The sequence below is a fragment of the Cyphomyrmex costatus genome, unplaced genomic scaffold (assembly GCF_001594065.2).
Source record: "Cyphomyrmex costatus isolate MS0001 unplaced genomic scaffold, Ccosl1.0 scaffold10, whole genome shotgun sequence".
Classification (NCBI taxonomy): domain Eukaryota; kingdom Metazoa; phylum Arthropoda; class Insecta; order Hymenoptera; family Formicidae; genus Cyphomyrmex; species Cyphomyrmex costatus.
The window spans coordinates 1,345,102-1,363,393 of NW_017274954.1; the positions used below are offsets into that span (position 1 = coordinate 1,345,102).

General features: G+C 29.6%; 1 protein-coding gene across 1 annotated transcript in view; it reads left to right on the plus strand.

The window, feature by feature from the left end:
- Positions 1–824: 824 nt before the first annotated feature.
- unc-13-4A (BAI1 associated protein 3) overlaps positions 825–18,292 on the plus strand; it is a 44,978-nt gene continuing 27,510 nt past the window's right edge. The window contains exons 1-2 of the mRNA XM_018552045.1: positions 825–1,031; positions 2,982–3,214. Of these exons, the coding sequence (XP_018407547.1) occupies positions 825–1,031; positions 2,982–3,214 (440 nt within the window). The remainder of the gene's footprint in view (positions 1,032–2,981; positions 3,215–18,292) is intronic.

The window sequence follows — 18,292 nt, forward strand, 5'->3', positions numbered from 1 at the left end:
AGTCCAAAATTTTCAAATTGTAAGATAACATTGTATATGATTGACAATCAATCATATCTTTGCGTGTTTAAGTTAGTAAATTTAAATATAGTTGTCGAACAATTTTTGGAAAGTTAAACAGCTTTGCGTTAGGAAGATCAAGTTGCCTTTAATGTATTCGCGCAACATTTTAGCCTGCTGGAATAGCTTTCTTGATAAAAGTTAAAATCTGCAGGGTAATAAACTATCTTAGCTTCCTATTTGCATTACATAAAAAAAACCAAACGATTTCTATATTACAATTATATGAAATTTACCACGAAAAATAATATCTTTACATACCAAATTAGTTTACAATTTTACTAATTTTAGCACGTGTCAATTATATTGTGCACGTCTGATTTTACCTTTTCAATTTTTCACAGATGATTGCCTCGAGCTATTGGCGCGAGCCGAAACGTCGGAACTATACAATATCTTAAGTACTCGACGAAGTACGATGACTTCTGTGGCGAGTAGAAATCTTTCGGAAGAATCGCGAAAAGGATTTGAAAAGAAGTCACAAATGGCCGTAGCTGAGAATCGATATTGCAACGCGACAAGTAAAAGTTTCCGAGGTCGGAGGATCTGCCTTCACGATGAGTCAGCTGACGAACGGTATCTAGTCGACCTTTTACGAGATCGATGCCTGTAGATTTTAAGGTGCATCACAGCATTTTGATCCCTAAGAGTGAATCAAGAAAGAATTTGAGGAGGAGACAACGATGACACGTTCGATCGCTTGTTGAAAAATTAGTATCAGCATTCACGCAGAAAACGACGAGAAAAATACCACATCGGCAAAAATGAGCTTCTTCAGTTCCCTGCAGGAGTACGTGACGAACAGCGTGGCTAGTTTTAGTCTGAGTCCAAAAAGGTTCTCCTTCAGTCGTGAGGACTCGAAGGGTGATACCAGTGGGACTGGAAGAAGCAGTTCTACTGGAAGCGTTACCTCGACGACCAATACTAGCACGTCCACTACTCAGCAAGCTACGCCACATGGCTTTCCCAAGGTACGTGATTAGAATGTGTCGCAGAATGAGCGAAGAATCTTGTATAAAATATATTTTTATCGTATACTTTTATTTTATAAGATTTTTTTAATCTCTTTTAATATAAAATAAAAATAGAATATTACCGTAATAATAAATGACGATTATTTATATTTTTAATTTTTTAAAATTATTTTTCGTTGCTGTTAATATAATGATTAAAACTAAGATATTGTATTATTATAGAGAATATATTGTACCAGTTTTTTTTATTCGTTACAGCAGAAACAGATTCAGCAATCTGATGATAAATTACTAATTTATTGTCAATATCAGTAATTTATTGTGTAAACGTTCAACCTATCGTACTTAATTCTTAACAAACTTATTGTATGTCGATTAAATCTGCCTTAATTAATTAAATAAATATACGGTTTAAAAATTGCATATACGATTGTAATGTTACGAATTTATACCGTTTTAAATTGAAGGAATAACATTGTAAATTAATTAAATTATATATACACACTAAGTATTGTGTAACAAAAAGATATAATTTTGTGTGCAAATAAAAAGAATAATATTTTATGAATTATTTTAGCTACACTAGGTGATTTTACTAATATCTTTTAACACTCATTTCAACAATTAAATGTTATTGTATATATATAATGACAAGAATTTGTTAGGATTTGAAGAGAGAAAAATAATTTTAATTTATTCAATTAAACATATTTTTTATTAGTTCATAAATAAGCAAATAATTTCATTATCTGAAGTGACATTCCTTTTTCTCAATGTGCAATCGAGCAATCGATAGCTACGCAAATTTCCTTAGGTAAATAACACGATAAATTTTAATATGTACGAATCCTAATGGTAAATCTAATTGCATGAAACTAAGATTAACTTCTTATGAGGAGTACAAGTGTGACCAAGGGTCTGCATTTTCTTTTAATTAAAGAAACCAAGAAACACGACATTAAAGAGGATATGTTACGATCGAAGAATGGACAAAGAAGCGATCGTTGTTGCCCATTTAACGGAAAAGTCGATTTATTGATTATCAATATGCACTAGCAACAGTAATTAACTGCTTGTTACATCGGTGTTAATTTATACAGACATAAAAAGTTTAATTTTCTCACGACATTATTTTCCAATATTATCAATATTGGGAATATAAATTATTCTGGTACAACATTAAGTATGCGCCAGGAAAATTTTAACAATGCGAAATTACGATTTCCGACTCCAATCGGAATTTATTAATGTACGATGCATCAACAAGGACATGTTTCTCTAATAAGCATGACAGATATTATTATGCAAACGGATGGAGGCATGCTTTCAACGATGAATTATTATATTGAACGTATAATAATGTATAGCTGCTATTTATTTGATATTTGGAGAATATACATGTTGTCATCAGTCATTCTCGTTTAAATGAACAAGCAAATGCGATTTTATCAAATCTTATATAAATGTGTAAAAAAGTGAAATGATATAGGTAAATGTTTTTAATATAAAACAATAAAATCTTATATCATCGTTAATACACGTTAAAACATGTAAATTAGAATAAAAATGTTTGATAAAAAAACATACTAAAATAAGTATTATTAAATTTAATATATATTTTTTTTGCATAAAACAATAATATTTTTTATTCAAATTACTTTTTAAGTACATATATTAATTCATATATAGTATTTATTATAATCAAGTACTTTAAATTAAATTGAATTAATTTAATATTAAATTAAATTAAACTACATATAATATATATATTTAGATTATTATTTATTATTATTAATTGCCAAAAACATCAATTATGTAGCAAATTAAACGCGATATTAAAATTAAATAATTACTAAATGTAATATATATTTAGATATATTCACTATTTTCTTTAGTCATCCCAATTCGATTTCGTACAGCATCTCTGAAGTTTTACTTTTCTTTTAGGTTGTACCACCTCCAGGAACTGTCACATCGTCGCACTCTCTTTCACGTAGACGCACTCTCGAATGCACTCCAGCTTCGGGATTGACGGTACATCCTGCGACAGGAAGTGGTGCCACATCACCAAGACGAGTTGGCTCCTTTCGACGAAGCGGTGGATCCAGCGACCGACCGCCTCTAATGTTCTGCCGTCGTAGACCATCCTGGCCGGAGGTCGATATACAAGCCACTTCCGGGTAAGTACCCTGAGTAACGGGCGTGCATCTTACAGTGCCAAGAAATTGTCGCACTTTCGATACTAAATACACGACTGTATATAGAGTGCCATGAATTTAAAAGTAAGTGAAATAACATTAAAATGATATTATCATAATAATATAAACCCATAGCTGTTAAAAATGAAAATATATAATTAATACAAATAAATAAAGTAATAATAAAAATAATATCGTATAGAATCCTATTAACAATAAACAGAATGTCATTAATAAAATTCTATTATAAATTAACGTGCTCAATATTACATTATTTTTTGAAATAGATTATATTAATTTAACAATAACATATGTATGATATGATCATAAAAAACAATTATAAAATTTAATTATTAAATTAAAATTAATAATTGTTTATCATTATTTTTTACATCATTAAAAAGACAAACGTGATTATCGAATTAGCACAATTTGCGAAATGAGATCAAAGTGGTGGTTTCGAAGGAAGCTTATTTTTCGGTAACGTGCAATAGAGTCTTTTGTGCACGCTCAAACAAATAATTTCGTTTGATTACTCGTCGAATCCTTACGAATATTCTGAGATTCTCTTCATATAATTTCAAACGTTTCAATTGGATTTCCAGTAAGACACTGTCTCTATTGCGTGAGCTAGCTATTCAACGCTTTAATCCAGTTACACTGGCGTTGTGCGCTAAGCTCTCCAGTTAACTACATTTTCATCCTCTGCTTCTATCGAAGAACGTTCTACAGCAAATCGCACTTTTCGCGACACACACACACATTTCTTCTCTCTCTCTCTCTCTTTCTTTTTCTCTCTTAAAAAATTCTCATCACTTTTGTAAGTTATGACGATGAACTACAGTTCGCAATGCGAAAGAGACGTACAAACAATGGTAGCATTTTCGCCGTGGAATTTTGCGTGCATATTGCGGCGAATGCACTTTTAATAAGGCCGCTGCGATGCATTGCGACCTTTCTCTTAAGCTGCTTCGTTGCATATGCATAAGCGCAGCCGGCCATTTAGTACGAGCTGTTAATCTCTTTTTAAAGCCTGCCTTCCCTTCTTTTCTCTAACATACCTTTTCAGCGAATAGTTCTGTCACAATCTGGATTTTCTCTCACGCAATATTTTGATATGCAGTAAAATATTCCATAAAATTGTAATCAACACAATAGTTTGGTTTTTATTACAGCAACGTGATATTTACAAACCGATAGGCTGATGGTAAATAATAATTGTGCTTTTACATATATTGAATGTTTTTGCAAAGCGTCTAACAAACGTACAAAAAAAATGGCAAAATGAATGTAATATCAGAATTTGATGAAACTTTATTTTATCTGTTCTAAAAACAAATAGGCAATTTTATCTTTTTTTAAATAAAAGTATTATATACATACTATACCTATATACCTTCAAGTATTTATTAAATATTAAAGCTTTATATTATTTAATATTAATATATTGAATTAATTATTAAATTATAAAGCTTTTATAAAAATAAACATGTTTTGTAGAAAGTCTTCTTACTTTAAAATTTATGAGAAATTTAACAGATTTATTATATTATTATATATTCCACACTTTATAATAATATTTGATTAACACAATTGGATTTTTATAAAATGTAACGCAGTGTACAAATATTTATTATACGCATCGACGATTACATGAATAAAATATTCCCTTATCTCGGTTTACGATTTATCCAAAGCCTATTTACTAATACAGTCTGTCTCAGAGAAGAATAAGTACAAGAATAATAAACATCTTAACTCATTGTTCTTTGAACTTTGTATTATACACGACAAACTCCCACGTTCCTAATGTAACAAAGGAGCAGTAAAGTTGATGCAAAGTACGCTTGCGTTCTTTTGTGCAAGTTTGCATTGTGTGCATCTATGTGTATCACATTTTCTCAAGACATATCCGCGTGCGCCAACATGTTGCACGAATATTAGAATTGATTTATTTGTACCAGAAGGAAAATCTATGATTATATGTGACATTGAACATAAAAAAAACATTGATCTATGATATTTATTAAAAGAATTTATGATTACTTTTATTTGTCAGAGAATATTTGTCAAGAAGTGTATATAAAAAAATTTATAATATAAATATTTTCTAGAAGTTATCTTGTCATAGAAATTATATGAATTGACAGTTATTAAGTTTAATTATTATAGCTTGACTTGTAACAAGTATTAAAATATTTAATATAAAATAAACTTGCCATATATATGTGTGTGTGTGTGTGTGTGTGTGCATGCGCGCGGGCGTATGAATTAGATTAATCTTCAACAACAAATATAATTTTAATCAGCTTCATTAATAATATTTAAACATTGTTGTAAATATAATAAATGTGGCATATTTCTAAATCTGATTAAATCTATATATGTTTTTAATTATTTACGTATTTATTTATTTTCGAGTTATTTCGTATGTAATTTTTATATTTTTTTAAATAAGATGTGTGATTATCATAATCGGACTTTTATTTAATATACCTAATCGCTTTTGCTACATTGTTAGGATTATAAATGTGATATAAAATAAGGTTTTTTGCGTCATTCGATATCGTTGTAGTAGCAATAAAATCTTTCTGTGAAATTAAAACTCATATGCTCGCATAAAATACTGTGACAGGTCAAGACCTTCGTGAAACATTCCAGGACATTTTTCCAATTTCATTTAGTTTTCAAATAGTTCTTTTTTTGTCAAAGCTTTGTATGCTATCGTGATCCGATTCTCATTGCTCTAAATTTAATACGAATATTTTTCATCCTTTTGCTATATGTCACGTATATTAATTATTCTGCGTTTACACAGTGAATAATGAGTTTTACAGACGTAAGTCTTATCAAGAGTTCAAGGAAAATTCGATTTATTCGCTTCTATAAATATTTTCGAACGAGCGCAACAACATGGAAATAATGTTCTCAACATGTACGCCGAAAAAAAGCATTTTTCAAAGCGGTCGATGAAAAGAACTTCCCATTTGTTCCAAATCCGAGAATCATCCTTTCCATCAAAGGGAAGGGACATATCGGGGTGTGACCATTCAGTGACCCCAATTCGCTCGTAGAATCGCTCATAGAAGCCACCGTAATCAAAGCCTGCTATCCTTCCAGCATGACATCCTTTATATAAAGCGTTCTCGAGACCTGCGATTCTACGAAACTGACTTAGATTAGCAAAAGCTACTCGCTTCATCGAAGTTTCAGAGTCGCTAACCTTACATGAGATAACGAGATATTGTCATATCGATATGCTGTTTCCAGATCGTATTGCTATAAGAATGAAAATATATAATATTGTATTCTCGATTAATATAATGAAAACACAAAAATTAATATGATTTTGTACTTTAATATGATGTTTTTAAAGTGAAAAAATAAGCATTCGAGTTACTACCTTTGAATAATGAAAAACCGTAAATAATTATTTAAATATTGATAGAACAGAATATTTGTTAATGTAATATTTCGATGCAACAAATCACCATTCTTTCTTTACGTTGACAACGATGAATTTCCACGACGAAACCTCATGTCTTGATGAAACTAAAAGCTATCATGAAGTGATAGATGTCATGTTCTTTCGTAACAAGGGAACGCCTTGCTCATGGGAGATATCTTACACGTACAAGTAGCAAATCTTAACCGCACGCTTGGCAAGAGATAGAATGAAGACTTCAGAGTGACCTATTTCCGGGAAAAGATGAAGAAGGATCTGTTTGCATCCATGATTTCCTTTTTATGTCACATTTTTTACCATTGTTATTTCCTGGCAATTATAGAATGACGAAGTGTTGAAAAGATATACTGTTCTAATTTTTAAGTTATATTTTTTATTATATAATTTATAAACTGTAAGAAAAGTATTTGACTGGTTTAAAAATTATATTTATATTTATTTAAAAATAAATAAAATTTTTAGTTTAAATATTAACATGTAAAAAAATCAATGTATACTAAACAATATTTCTCATGTATATAAATTAAAAAGCAACGCTAATTGGTTTAATCACGTGCACAGTTACTCGTTAGATAGTCTAACGGAGAATCGCCCGTCGCCTTAGATAATACGGCAACATCTCCCCCAGCGAGACATCTCACTCGAGACTAGCAAATGAAGTTAGACACAGCAGGTGTAACTTAATCAACGTTGACGACGTTGACGAGGAGCCCGTATGAAGGAAGGAAATAAACAATGAAAAGTTCATTACTTCGTAATGGAGGACGACACCAGTCTTGGTTTGATGACGTAACATTATGTTGCATTACCCGTTTCCTCTTGTAAAACTTTCTTCGAAACATGGAAGTACGAGACATGCATTATAATGCATGATGTACGGCAAATATATGACAGTATCAGCATTCTGATTCACGTGCATTTAATCTTTCTTAAACAAGAATTTAACTCATAACTTAGCGAAATTATTTGGCGAGCGATCAATATCGTATCTCATTGTGCATGCAGGAAATATTCTACGCTGTAGTTTTCATATTCTTCACTCCATTATTAATTTTACTTCTTTAGACAGTTGAATCCTTATTTTGTTATATTAAGTTCATATCTGCAGACATTTATTGCGTCTGTGTCTCATACCGATAAGCAAAATTTGAATACTGCAAAATTTCTTCAAGATTCTATGTTAAAAGAGTTCTTCATTCTTAATGATATAACTATTTCATACAAGAATAAATAAACGTCTAATATAATTTTAAGCTTTAGTATAAACTCGATATAGAAAGTGAATAATTATAATATAATAATTGTATCAATGTCATTTTATTTATATAACTATAACTCATAAAATTTATACTCGTATAAAATAAGTTTCATGAATTATAAGATTTTTATTTTGTGCTTTTAAATATTTGAATTGTAATATTCTGAATCTCCAAGTATTGAATTTAAAATATATTTTGTACTGAATATTAAAAAATTCTTTCTTTAATCATAAAACATTTGTGATTTGTCCTATCAATTAAAAATATCTTTTGGTATATGCCATAGTTTGTATAAAAGTCCTGCAATAAAACTAAATTTATCGGAATATTTGCATATCTGAAAATATTCGAGCAAATAATGACAAAAATAACAAATTAGTTTAAGTGAATTTTCAGGCATAACAGAAGATGCTACGTAAATTGGAATAATTTTCTCTACAATGATTATTGCATTATTATAATATTTTTCAAAAAAATATATATACTCAGGAATAAATAAATCTACTTGTTATTGCAGAGAGAATGTTGTTCTTTGCTATGAGATAACATCTGACGTTTTCTTGAAAGAGACTTATTTCTCAAAAGATCAGATCATGAAAAATAAAGTTCATTTATTAAGTTTTTTGTAGCGCTCGAATTGATGTAATTCAAATGGAAATATTCTAGACTTTATAAGAAAAATTTTAACTTTCGAACTTCTTTATTAGAATCCAGATTACCAGTATTTGCTCATTTCACAAGAATTGTCGATTTGAAATATTTATACGAAAACTTCTATTTTTTATAGAAATTATTTGATAATTTTTTACTTCATAAAGTTGCTAAGACTCTAATGATGAATAAATTCTTACTTTCTTCGATTAATATAAACAAATAAACTATAATATACTTCTAAATGTTTTAATATTAAAAAAAATTTAATCTAAATTGTATGTTCTATTGTTTAAGGATTAAATAAATATTTATACAATTTTATATTTTAAGTATTGAATGATTAATAATTTAGAATTAAACTATTTTAAGTTTATTATGCTTTTAACCTTTAAAGGGCGAGAATCTATTTTTAAATTACGTATCTTCCTGAGTAAGATTTGTTATAATTTTTTATTATATATCTTGCCTCAAAATAAGACGCTGTTTCAGAACCGTTATAATCCTTTTCCGTAAAAGTCAATACGCAAAGAAGACAAAAATCTACTTTTAAGCAAGGTTTAATGCAATACCGTTTCTAGAGAAAATGTTACTATTTTAGAAAGCTTCCGATAGGATTTTGAAGGAAGAACAAAGATTGTAAATTTATAAAAGCGTTGATGTGCTAGTGTTTTTTGCAGATGTAAGCATGTACTTATCGCTTTTCTATCCGCTACTCGATCGTAAACAAGCCTGTAAACACCTCTACTAGAGATCGAGCTTATCTAATTGTGTCCGAGTGTGCGTATATCGATTCGTGTGAGAACACAGGTGTACATAGGCTGATACAATGTGCCTTTCGCTCAATCGACAGTCTCTTGCATCAACTGCTCGATTAGTTTGACATTTCAATTCATGTTATGTTAGATATACCAATTAATCGTGTGTTATCGTTTAACGTGAATTTCTTTTTAATCCTCGAGAAATTTTGAAAGAGAGTACGTATAATTTTTTTTTCTAGAAAATGTTTAAAATAAAATTTACATAATATTCATTAATTTATACATTTTCAATGCGAAATGAGCATATTGAAATTCATTTACATGTATTCCATTATTATAATAGCATCGTGGATTGTATAGTGCTTTTTATCTTTAATCAATACAGATATAATTAATTATGGCAAATAACTACACATTGAAACTAATTTTCGACAATATGTAAATAACATGCAATTAATTAAATGTCATTAAATGTTATGCAACGAGCGAAATGATACATCAAGACTCTCATCACTCCGCAAATTGTTCATCATATCTTTTGTTAATATTGATAATATGACGCACATTGCTACCTTTATTAGACAAATGTTCTAACAAAGAAATTTATTTTATATATATATATATATAATGCTATAAAAAACGTTTAACATTGTATATATTATATACAGATTTGGTAAACATATTTTGATCACAATAGGATATTCTAGGAACGTAAACGCTACAAAAAAACATTTATCGTGGAATACTTACGTATTCTTCTCATATGTGCGCTTTGAAACAGAATGTCACATTTTGTCATATGTAAAAACATCGAGTCTCGCATGACCGCATTTCCCTATAAGTGCGTTTTATGTTTACCTTTGTTGTCCGATTTCCTGCTATTTCTGTTTTGACATGTAGGAACCGTATTGCTCTTAGTGATGTATTGTCCGAATTGGCAGCGCAAGTCAATTCGTATTGTATTGTACTGCACAAAGCAATTGGATGGAATTCTCAAAGAATTTTTATTGAATTTACTATAACGTTTATCTTGACCCAATGGCTTTTATCGCGATCGTGCAAGTTTCAAACGGCACTTTAATATCTTGAAGCTGGAAAATCGCCAAAGCAATATTGGTGAGTTTCTTAATTTGCAATTAGGGACACGACGTGATGCGAATTTAGATGCAACGTATCACAATTTGTGGGTGCTTACTCAATTTTTTAAACTCACAGTAAAACTCTTAAAATTGGCTATTATGTTTTATGGTGCTGTATACAAATACTGTTACATGTAAATAATTAGATACATTTTATATTATTTTTCTTCGGTAAATTTTATCGTGCATTTTTATTTGATCCTGGAAATAAATATAAAATTATTTAGAATACTCTTAAAAAAGTTTAAGAACATTAAATACTGTAAAATTTAAAAAAGTAAAATAATAAAAAAAGCGAACGAAATTAGTATAAATAAACATAAATTGTTCAGTAATATAGATAATAGATAATAGGATAATAGAAAAAATGTAGTAGTGACCCATAAAAAAATTTTAAAAACTGATAAAGATATATTTTTATTAAGAAATAATTAATTAATGCAGGTTAACTCAAGCATCATTATTAGTTTTTTATGAGTTTAAGATATATAGACTTGAAACAGTTTTGTAAGAAAACTACGTTGCAAGTAGTTATAAATTTTGCTAATGAAGATTTACTACAAGCCAAAGAAATATTGTCGATATTTTGCGGCTATAATTATTTGAAGAGTTGCTCGTAAATCGCCGAAAGCCCAAGAAAAGTGAAGATAGATATAGATGGAACGTGTTCCCATACGTATTAAAAGTTTTAACACCTTTTCTCATTTTGTAGCAGGAGTATCGTACTAAAAGTCCGAGAAAAACCGTAAAGATCTTACCTATATAAAGTGTCGAATATTCCTTAAAAAAATATTGGATTTAATTTTTAAATTTATTTAATATTTGAAATATTAAAAATTTACAAACTGTTATTTTTTAAATCTTTTTTCTATATACATATATTTTTATTTTATGCTTTTAAATTTTGATAATTTTAAATTTTTTTTTAAATTTTTATTTAGTAAATCTTACAACTATTTAAAGTTACAATTAAAATTGAGTATTCATATTATGTCTTTATACATATTTATGCATATATATATAGTTCATAATATATTTTTCGGTTATTTCGAATATTATCGAAAAAATCATTAAATTCTTAAAAAAGTCTTTTTATGATTTAAAATCGTTGACTATCTGCATTGAAAACCTTGAACTATTACAAGAGAAAGCTACCATACATACCTATATTAAAGTGCGTCGAAGCTCTTAATGGACTCGCCGCTTATTTTCTGCACCACAATTTTCGATCAATATTCGTTTATATGAGCGTCACTCTTTAACTCGCGTCATATAACTACGGGACAAGGTAAATAGAAAGAGGCAAAGTCGCAGTGAAGTCGCGAATGAAATTACAAAAGGGAAGTAAAACGACAAATAGCTGGCGGGCGTCCGTAAAAGTAGAAAACGCCTGGAAATGTTCCGTAACAGGCACACGACGACGACCGAAAATAGCCATCACGATCCTGAAATGACGAATTAACTTCGTAGCACGGCCACCAACATACAGTGTGTCGTATAAAAAATTTTATAAAAAGATTTCTAAGTTGACCACCATGCTTTCATCGTGAGTTTATGGACGTCGTGGGATCTCTTGCATTATGTAAACAAAGAACACTCGTAGAGCTACAGTAATTCTAGCAAAAAACACTTCGATACGAAAATCCATTTTACCCCTAAAATGGAGCGTTATGGTACTCGAAAACAAGATAAGTTCTATAACTTTGTCATTTTCCCAGACAATCTTTTAAACAAATCATAAGTCATTTCAGCAAGATACTTACATACTTATTTATTTACGATGAAAGTAAGATGAATCTGTTATATAAATATTTCAAGTTTTAAAAGGAAAGTTATACATATATCATTTATGGCATATTCAAACATCACTTATATAAAATTTATCTACGTTAATAATATAGTACCTACATTCTACAAAAATGCGTGTATTAATACTTAGTAATTGAAAAAGGAGGTACTTGATAAATTTATTTTATAATAAAAATAGTTAATACACACAATACCTTGTGATCCACTCGCGGAATTCTTTATATGTTTAATTTTATAATCTATAAACTTATACAATATATTTTATCTTATTAAGTATTTTCCAAATTTTATAAAATTTTCGACAGTGTCCTTTTTGCAAATATTTTTCGCCTCAAATACAACTTATGACGCCCGCGCGACGCGATACCTTCATATTTGATGTTCAAAAGCGGCAACTTTCAAGTCAATGGAGATGAGCAAATTTGTTGTTATCTTATGCTGTTGTGAAAATTGCATTCTCTACAATGTTTCCAGATGCATAACGCATTCGCAGAGATTACATTTCTAAAGTTGAATCGTAAACTTCCATATGTGGATTCCTTTCCAAAAGTTTCATACGACATTCCCGCGTAAACGATGCGGAATCAGCGGAAGTCAATGCTTATCGATTTAATATTTACATATCTTGTTTCTCAAATTTATTATTTTTCTACATTCTGACACAAGACAGTGGCGCATTTGGCTTCGAAAATATATTTTAAATGCCATGAGTTTTCATAATACTAAAATTAAAGTATGTCACTGTGTCACTCTAATAACAATTTCGAGCACTTTTCATTCGAACACTTTTTGTAGCAATGGTTCAAGTGCTGTCAAGTTGCTATTGTTAAAAGGCTCTTCAGAGACGAAGCTGCTGTTGGCGATTAGTGTTGGAAACTACGTTGCCAGCAACGTGCCAATGAAGGGTGCTCGAGACTGTCAAGGAGCGTAGCGACGGTCCTAAGTGCAACATAATGGACGGCCACCACTATTTACAGATCGCTACATGGGTCAAATTCTCCTTAAGTATACATGATGTTCAATAATGATTGCATTGGATAAACAGGAAGATTTTTTGTCTACTAAGAACAAAAAATACCTCATCTTTAATAAAAATATCAAAATGTCACTATTATTTATTTCAAAGCCTTTATAATAATTAGTGAAAAAAAGAAGAAATTATAAATTAAATCTTCAGGATGCAAAAAATTAAATTGTTCTGTTAATTAAATGTAAAATTTACTTTACGTAAAAGCGTATTTATCATATTTTAAGTGTAAGAGAGAATTAATTTTTTTTTACTTTTAAGAATTATAAATAAAAACCCTAAATGCCTTTTTATTAAAAATCCATACTTCTGAAAATATCACGCCATCAAAATTTATCTATAAAATTTAACAAACGATTTTTTATAAACATTCATAAATGGCAAATTTTTGTTATTTATCCTGTCATCAACAACTGTGTCTAGGTATATAAACGACATACTCCATTTTTTATAAAGAGTTAATGTCAGCCCACGCAATGTATTCGGTAGAAAAATTACAGACGTTCTATACATTAAGAATTATTACGACCGGCATAATGCAACATTACTTTCCAACGACCGCCGTAAAATATTTACCACGAATAAAGCTTCGCAGAGCGTCCAACCCCTCTTTGAGAAAACCATTCCGAGGGCAAATTCAGTCGATCTCATCTCATGGCAAGAATCTTAACTCGGTGAGTCGAGTTTCTCAAAGAGCATTAGTGGAGATACTAATTTTATTCCGTGCTAATTTCCTCACCAGGCAATTAAGATTATGAGATGTCAAGACTCGCCGTTCTCAATGATCTTTCGATGAGAGGTAAAAACGTCGACAAGTATTTCGACGATGCGAGGAGATTGTGATTAAATTCATAATTAATCATAAATTAGGCATAATGCCCGTGAGTAAATATTTTTAGTTGAGAAAAAGAAAATTAAAGTTTAACTAAATTTTAATTAAATTTTCTTTTACATTTGTGGATTTTTCAGAGTTTATTATTAACGAAATGGAAATGCAAACTGTAATAATATTTATAGTATAACATTTCATCTATAATGTGATTTTGAAATACGTAATAAAATAATTCGAAAAGTAGGAATCTTACGAATCAGAAATCTAAAGAAAAGAATTATGAATCTAAGAAATCGTTAAGAAACTCAACATCATTATATTATGCTATATTTTATTTATTATACACCAATTATATATTAGTAATTTGTATACTAATTTTAAAATTTTATGTCATTCGAGAAAGACATTAAGTTGTAGATCCTACCTATAACTTTTATAGAAAAGTCCATACTGCGGATTTATGCAATTTATTATTCCTAGAAGGATTAGTATTTTTCATTTTTTTCTACCCCCATAAAAATTAAAATTCTAGGAAACTTCGAGAAACTAAAAAAGATCAAAACCCGTCCTATCGCATCATTGATGATGATGAATTTTGAAACCTTTAGAAGAATGACTTAAATAATATATTAAATAATATTATTTAATATTAAAATAAAGTAATGATGGGGTTTTTTAACATTATGGCTCAAATATTTAAGTTTCTAAGAATTTCCTGTAAAAATTAGTTTGAATAATTAAATGCTATTAGTATCGTACTATATTACTTTTATTTATAATTAAAGTTTACAATTTTACAATATAATTCTTCTCACAACTTTTCTAGCTTGTATTGCTTGATCGGAGTAGTATAAGACTACGTAAGTATTTGGAACGACCTCGTGTAAAAGAGAGTCAACAAGTATCGCGCTTGTGTCCCTGATAGAGCATAAAAGTAACTATGTATACCGTGTTAGGAAAATATCGGAGAGAAAAGAGCAGCATCCTGCCTATATGATACTTTACAGCGTTTCACTTCACGCTTGTTGCGTTACACGTGGAACCTTTCTCCAAGAGGCTTTTTACAGTTTTGATCCTTGAGGTCTTCGTGACGATTACAATAGCCGTGCTATTATTGAACTATAATTTTCTCCCTTTTTTTTAGAAATGTGTATTTATTTGACATATATGATTCTTATAAAAGTATCAAAACTAAATGATTTTTAATTTTTTATTATTAAATACATTTAACAAAATTCGGTTTCTGCGAAAAAAAAACTAGAAACAAAATTTTACGTTGTATGAATGTAGTAAAATTTATTCCAAAAATGAATCGTAATTAATTATTGTATAAAACCTTTTAATTGTTCATTTCAAAAATATGAACAAATATATACAAAATTACTGCATATTAATTAAATTATAGTAATAATATTTATTAGTTGAGTAGATATATTAGAGTAAGTGGAAATAAATTAATAGACTTAAATAAATAGATTAATAAGTGATAATAAATTAATGAGATCATATATTAATCGATTTTTCATTAAAAATTGATCATTCTCCGATCTTTACTCACGTTAATTATCTTGCAACGAGAACATTTAATGTCATCATGTATCATTCCATTACATTGTAGTAGAGATTATAAGATAAAAGTAGAGATTGTACGATAGAAATAAAACGAGATCGAAGCGGACCAGTACGCTGATAGTGTTCTGGTAAAAACGGTTTCTTTTATGGCTGCATCCTTTGTCGACAAAAGTAGCATAAACCGTCCATAGTACACCAATAAAAGATAGTCAGTTGCTTACGCGAAACGCTTTCGCAAAATCCTACAATGTACGGAACGCAATTGAGAAAATCTTAAATTGAGCAGCGAAATACAATTTTTCCGTGCTTCACAAATCCACATTACAAGAGCATTGTTAGACTGTCACGCACTTTGTACGTGTTGTTAAAAAAAAAGAATTTTCTATGGTTCCCCCCCCCCCCAATTGTCACTATATTAAAATAAAAAATCAATTACTATATACATTTAGTTACTAAGCATTAGGTAATTAAAATATCTTAAAAGAGTAATGTCTAAATTACAATAATAAATATTTTTATTTTGTAATAATTTTACTACAAATATGATTACAACTTTTTCGTTAGTGTAAAAAAATGTTTTAACACGATTTCTCTTTAATTCTATTTGTCTCTTAAATTTTTTATCATATTTAAAAAATGTTTATATTTTTATATTTAAATAAATTGTAACTAAAAAATCTTGATCGATGTTTAATTATTATAATTAGACTCTCACAATTTTTAAAGAATTAAAATAAAATTGTTATACATAAAATATTTTTTTATTATATAATACATACATATATTTGGTATATCATTTTATTATGTAGTATGTCATAATCATTTATTTACTATTATATCATATATATAGAAACGCTAACTTAAATTGTTAAACTTGTGTGCGAAGGTACAAACGTGATATTTTATCCTATATGAACACAAATGACTATCGGGAAGTTATATTAGTAGATCGAGAGAGTCGATCATATGGCTTTCACCGCGGGGCGCGAATGGTCGGCGCCGATATGACGCGATGACGATGCCGCACATAGTCATCATTGTTCATCGACGTGATACAGTGATACATACAATGTCCTAGTGATCGATGTCGACCACCAACGGTCCACCCCGCAGGAATGGAAACGAGAATATAGCTACTCTAATGGAAGGTAATAGTACGTGGACAAGAACGGTCTTATAAGAAATATAGCAGCACGTCCAATCGCTAAGATAAAAAGATCTGTACGAGAGCAATGTTCGAGAAACTTGCGACCTCCTGGATGTTTTACCTTTGAATTTCCCTTTTTGAAATAAAAAAATCCTGACAAAGAAGTCTTCTATTGGCGATATTACACAATAAATTACCTGTGTGTGATTCACGAAAATTTTTCTTAAATGAAGTTTGTGATTAGATGTTTAATCACAAAAAAGATTCTTACATATATAAAAATTATAGATACTTTGAAATTTTACACAATTTATGATTTTGCTACAAATCATTCATTTAGCGTTTATGTTATGTATACATACTTTGAGAAATACTTCAATGTCTACGAATCAATTTAAGAACATATTTTCTGCCATAATACGTATGTTCTTAAATTTACGCTTTTAAATTGTACAATTCTCAAAACCATATATTTTTTTACAGACAATTAGATCCTAAGACTTTCAACAAACAAATCTTTAATTTCATTAATCGCATTTTGGAATGTTAAAATTTTCATTTTTATTTAGAAATGTATAAATTAGTTTTATCACACACAAGTAATCTCCATTCCGATAACGTCCCTAAATAGTTTTTTGGAACAAACGGAATCCGTGTTATCTAAATTGTTACTAGGTCGTCACTGATAAAACTTTACATTGCATTTGTGAGAAAACAAATTTTACTTTTATTGCGTCCCTGAGAAAAAGTTTACTCCGCGATTTCAAAATGAGACCTTCTATTTTCTCGACAGGATAAGTAGTTAGATTCGATAAAAGGCCGTGTGCGAAGTTTCGCCGCGACAGCTTGCCTTGATTTCTAAAAGTTGTCCAGGTGAAACGATCGAGGTCCCTCAAGATACTTTTAATATCTTGACGAGGGTAAGCTCATAGTCACGGTTGCGTGAAATTTCTCTTCTTTTTTTTCTCCAAGGCCGAACGAGGGGTAGAAAATTAGGACTCGCACAAAGAGAAAGTGCGGGAAAATGCAAGAGTAGATCAATCGGTAGGGTTCTGTAAAAATTAACGAAGAGAACCGAATTAAAAAAACGAATAAGACATATCGAAAATGAAAAAGACACGGTATCGAAAATTATGTTTGACAGAAGTAAAGAAGATACCGCAGGGGGTATCTATTAATAGAATATCAGAAACCCCTGTAGCGCTGTTTTCCTCGTACCGATAGAAGTACGCGATAAAGCTTTTGGTGTGCAAGAAGGTCAATCACAATCGAAATTTTCTCTTTTAATTCCTTTCTATCTTCAAAAAAGATTGTTCAATGTAGTTCTAATAAATTGATCTTTTGTACGTAATATTTTCGTATCTAACAGTTATTTTTTACAAAATATTGAAGTAAAT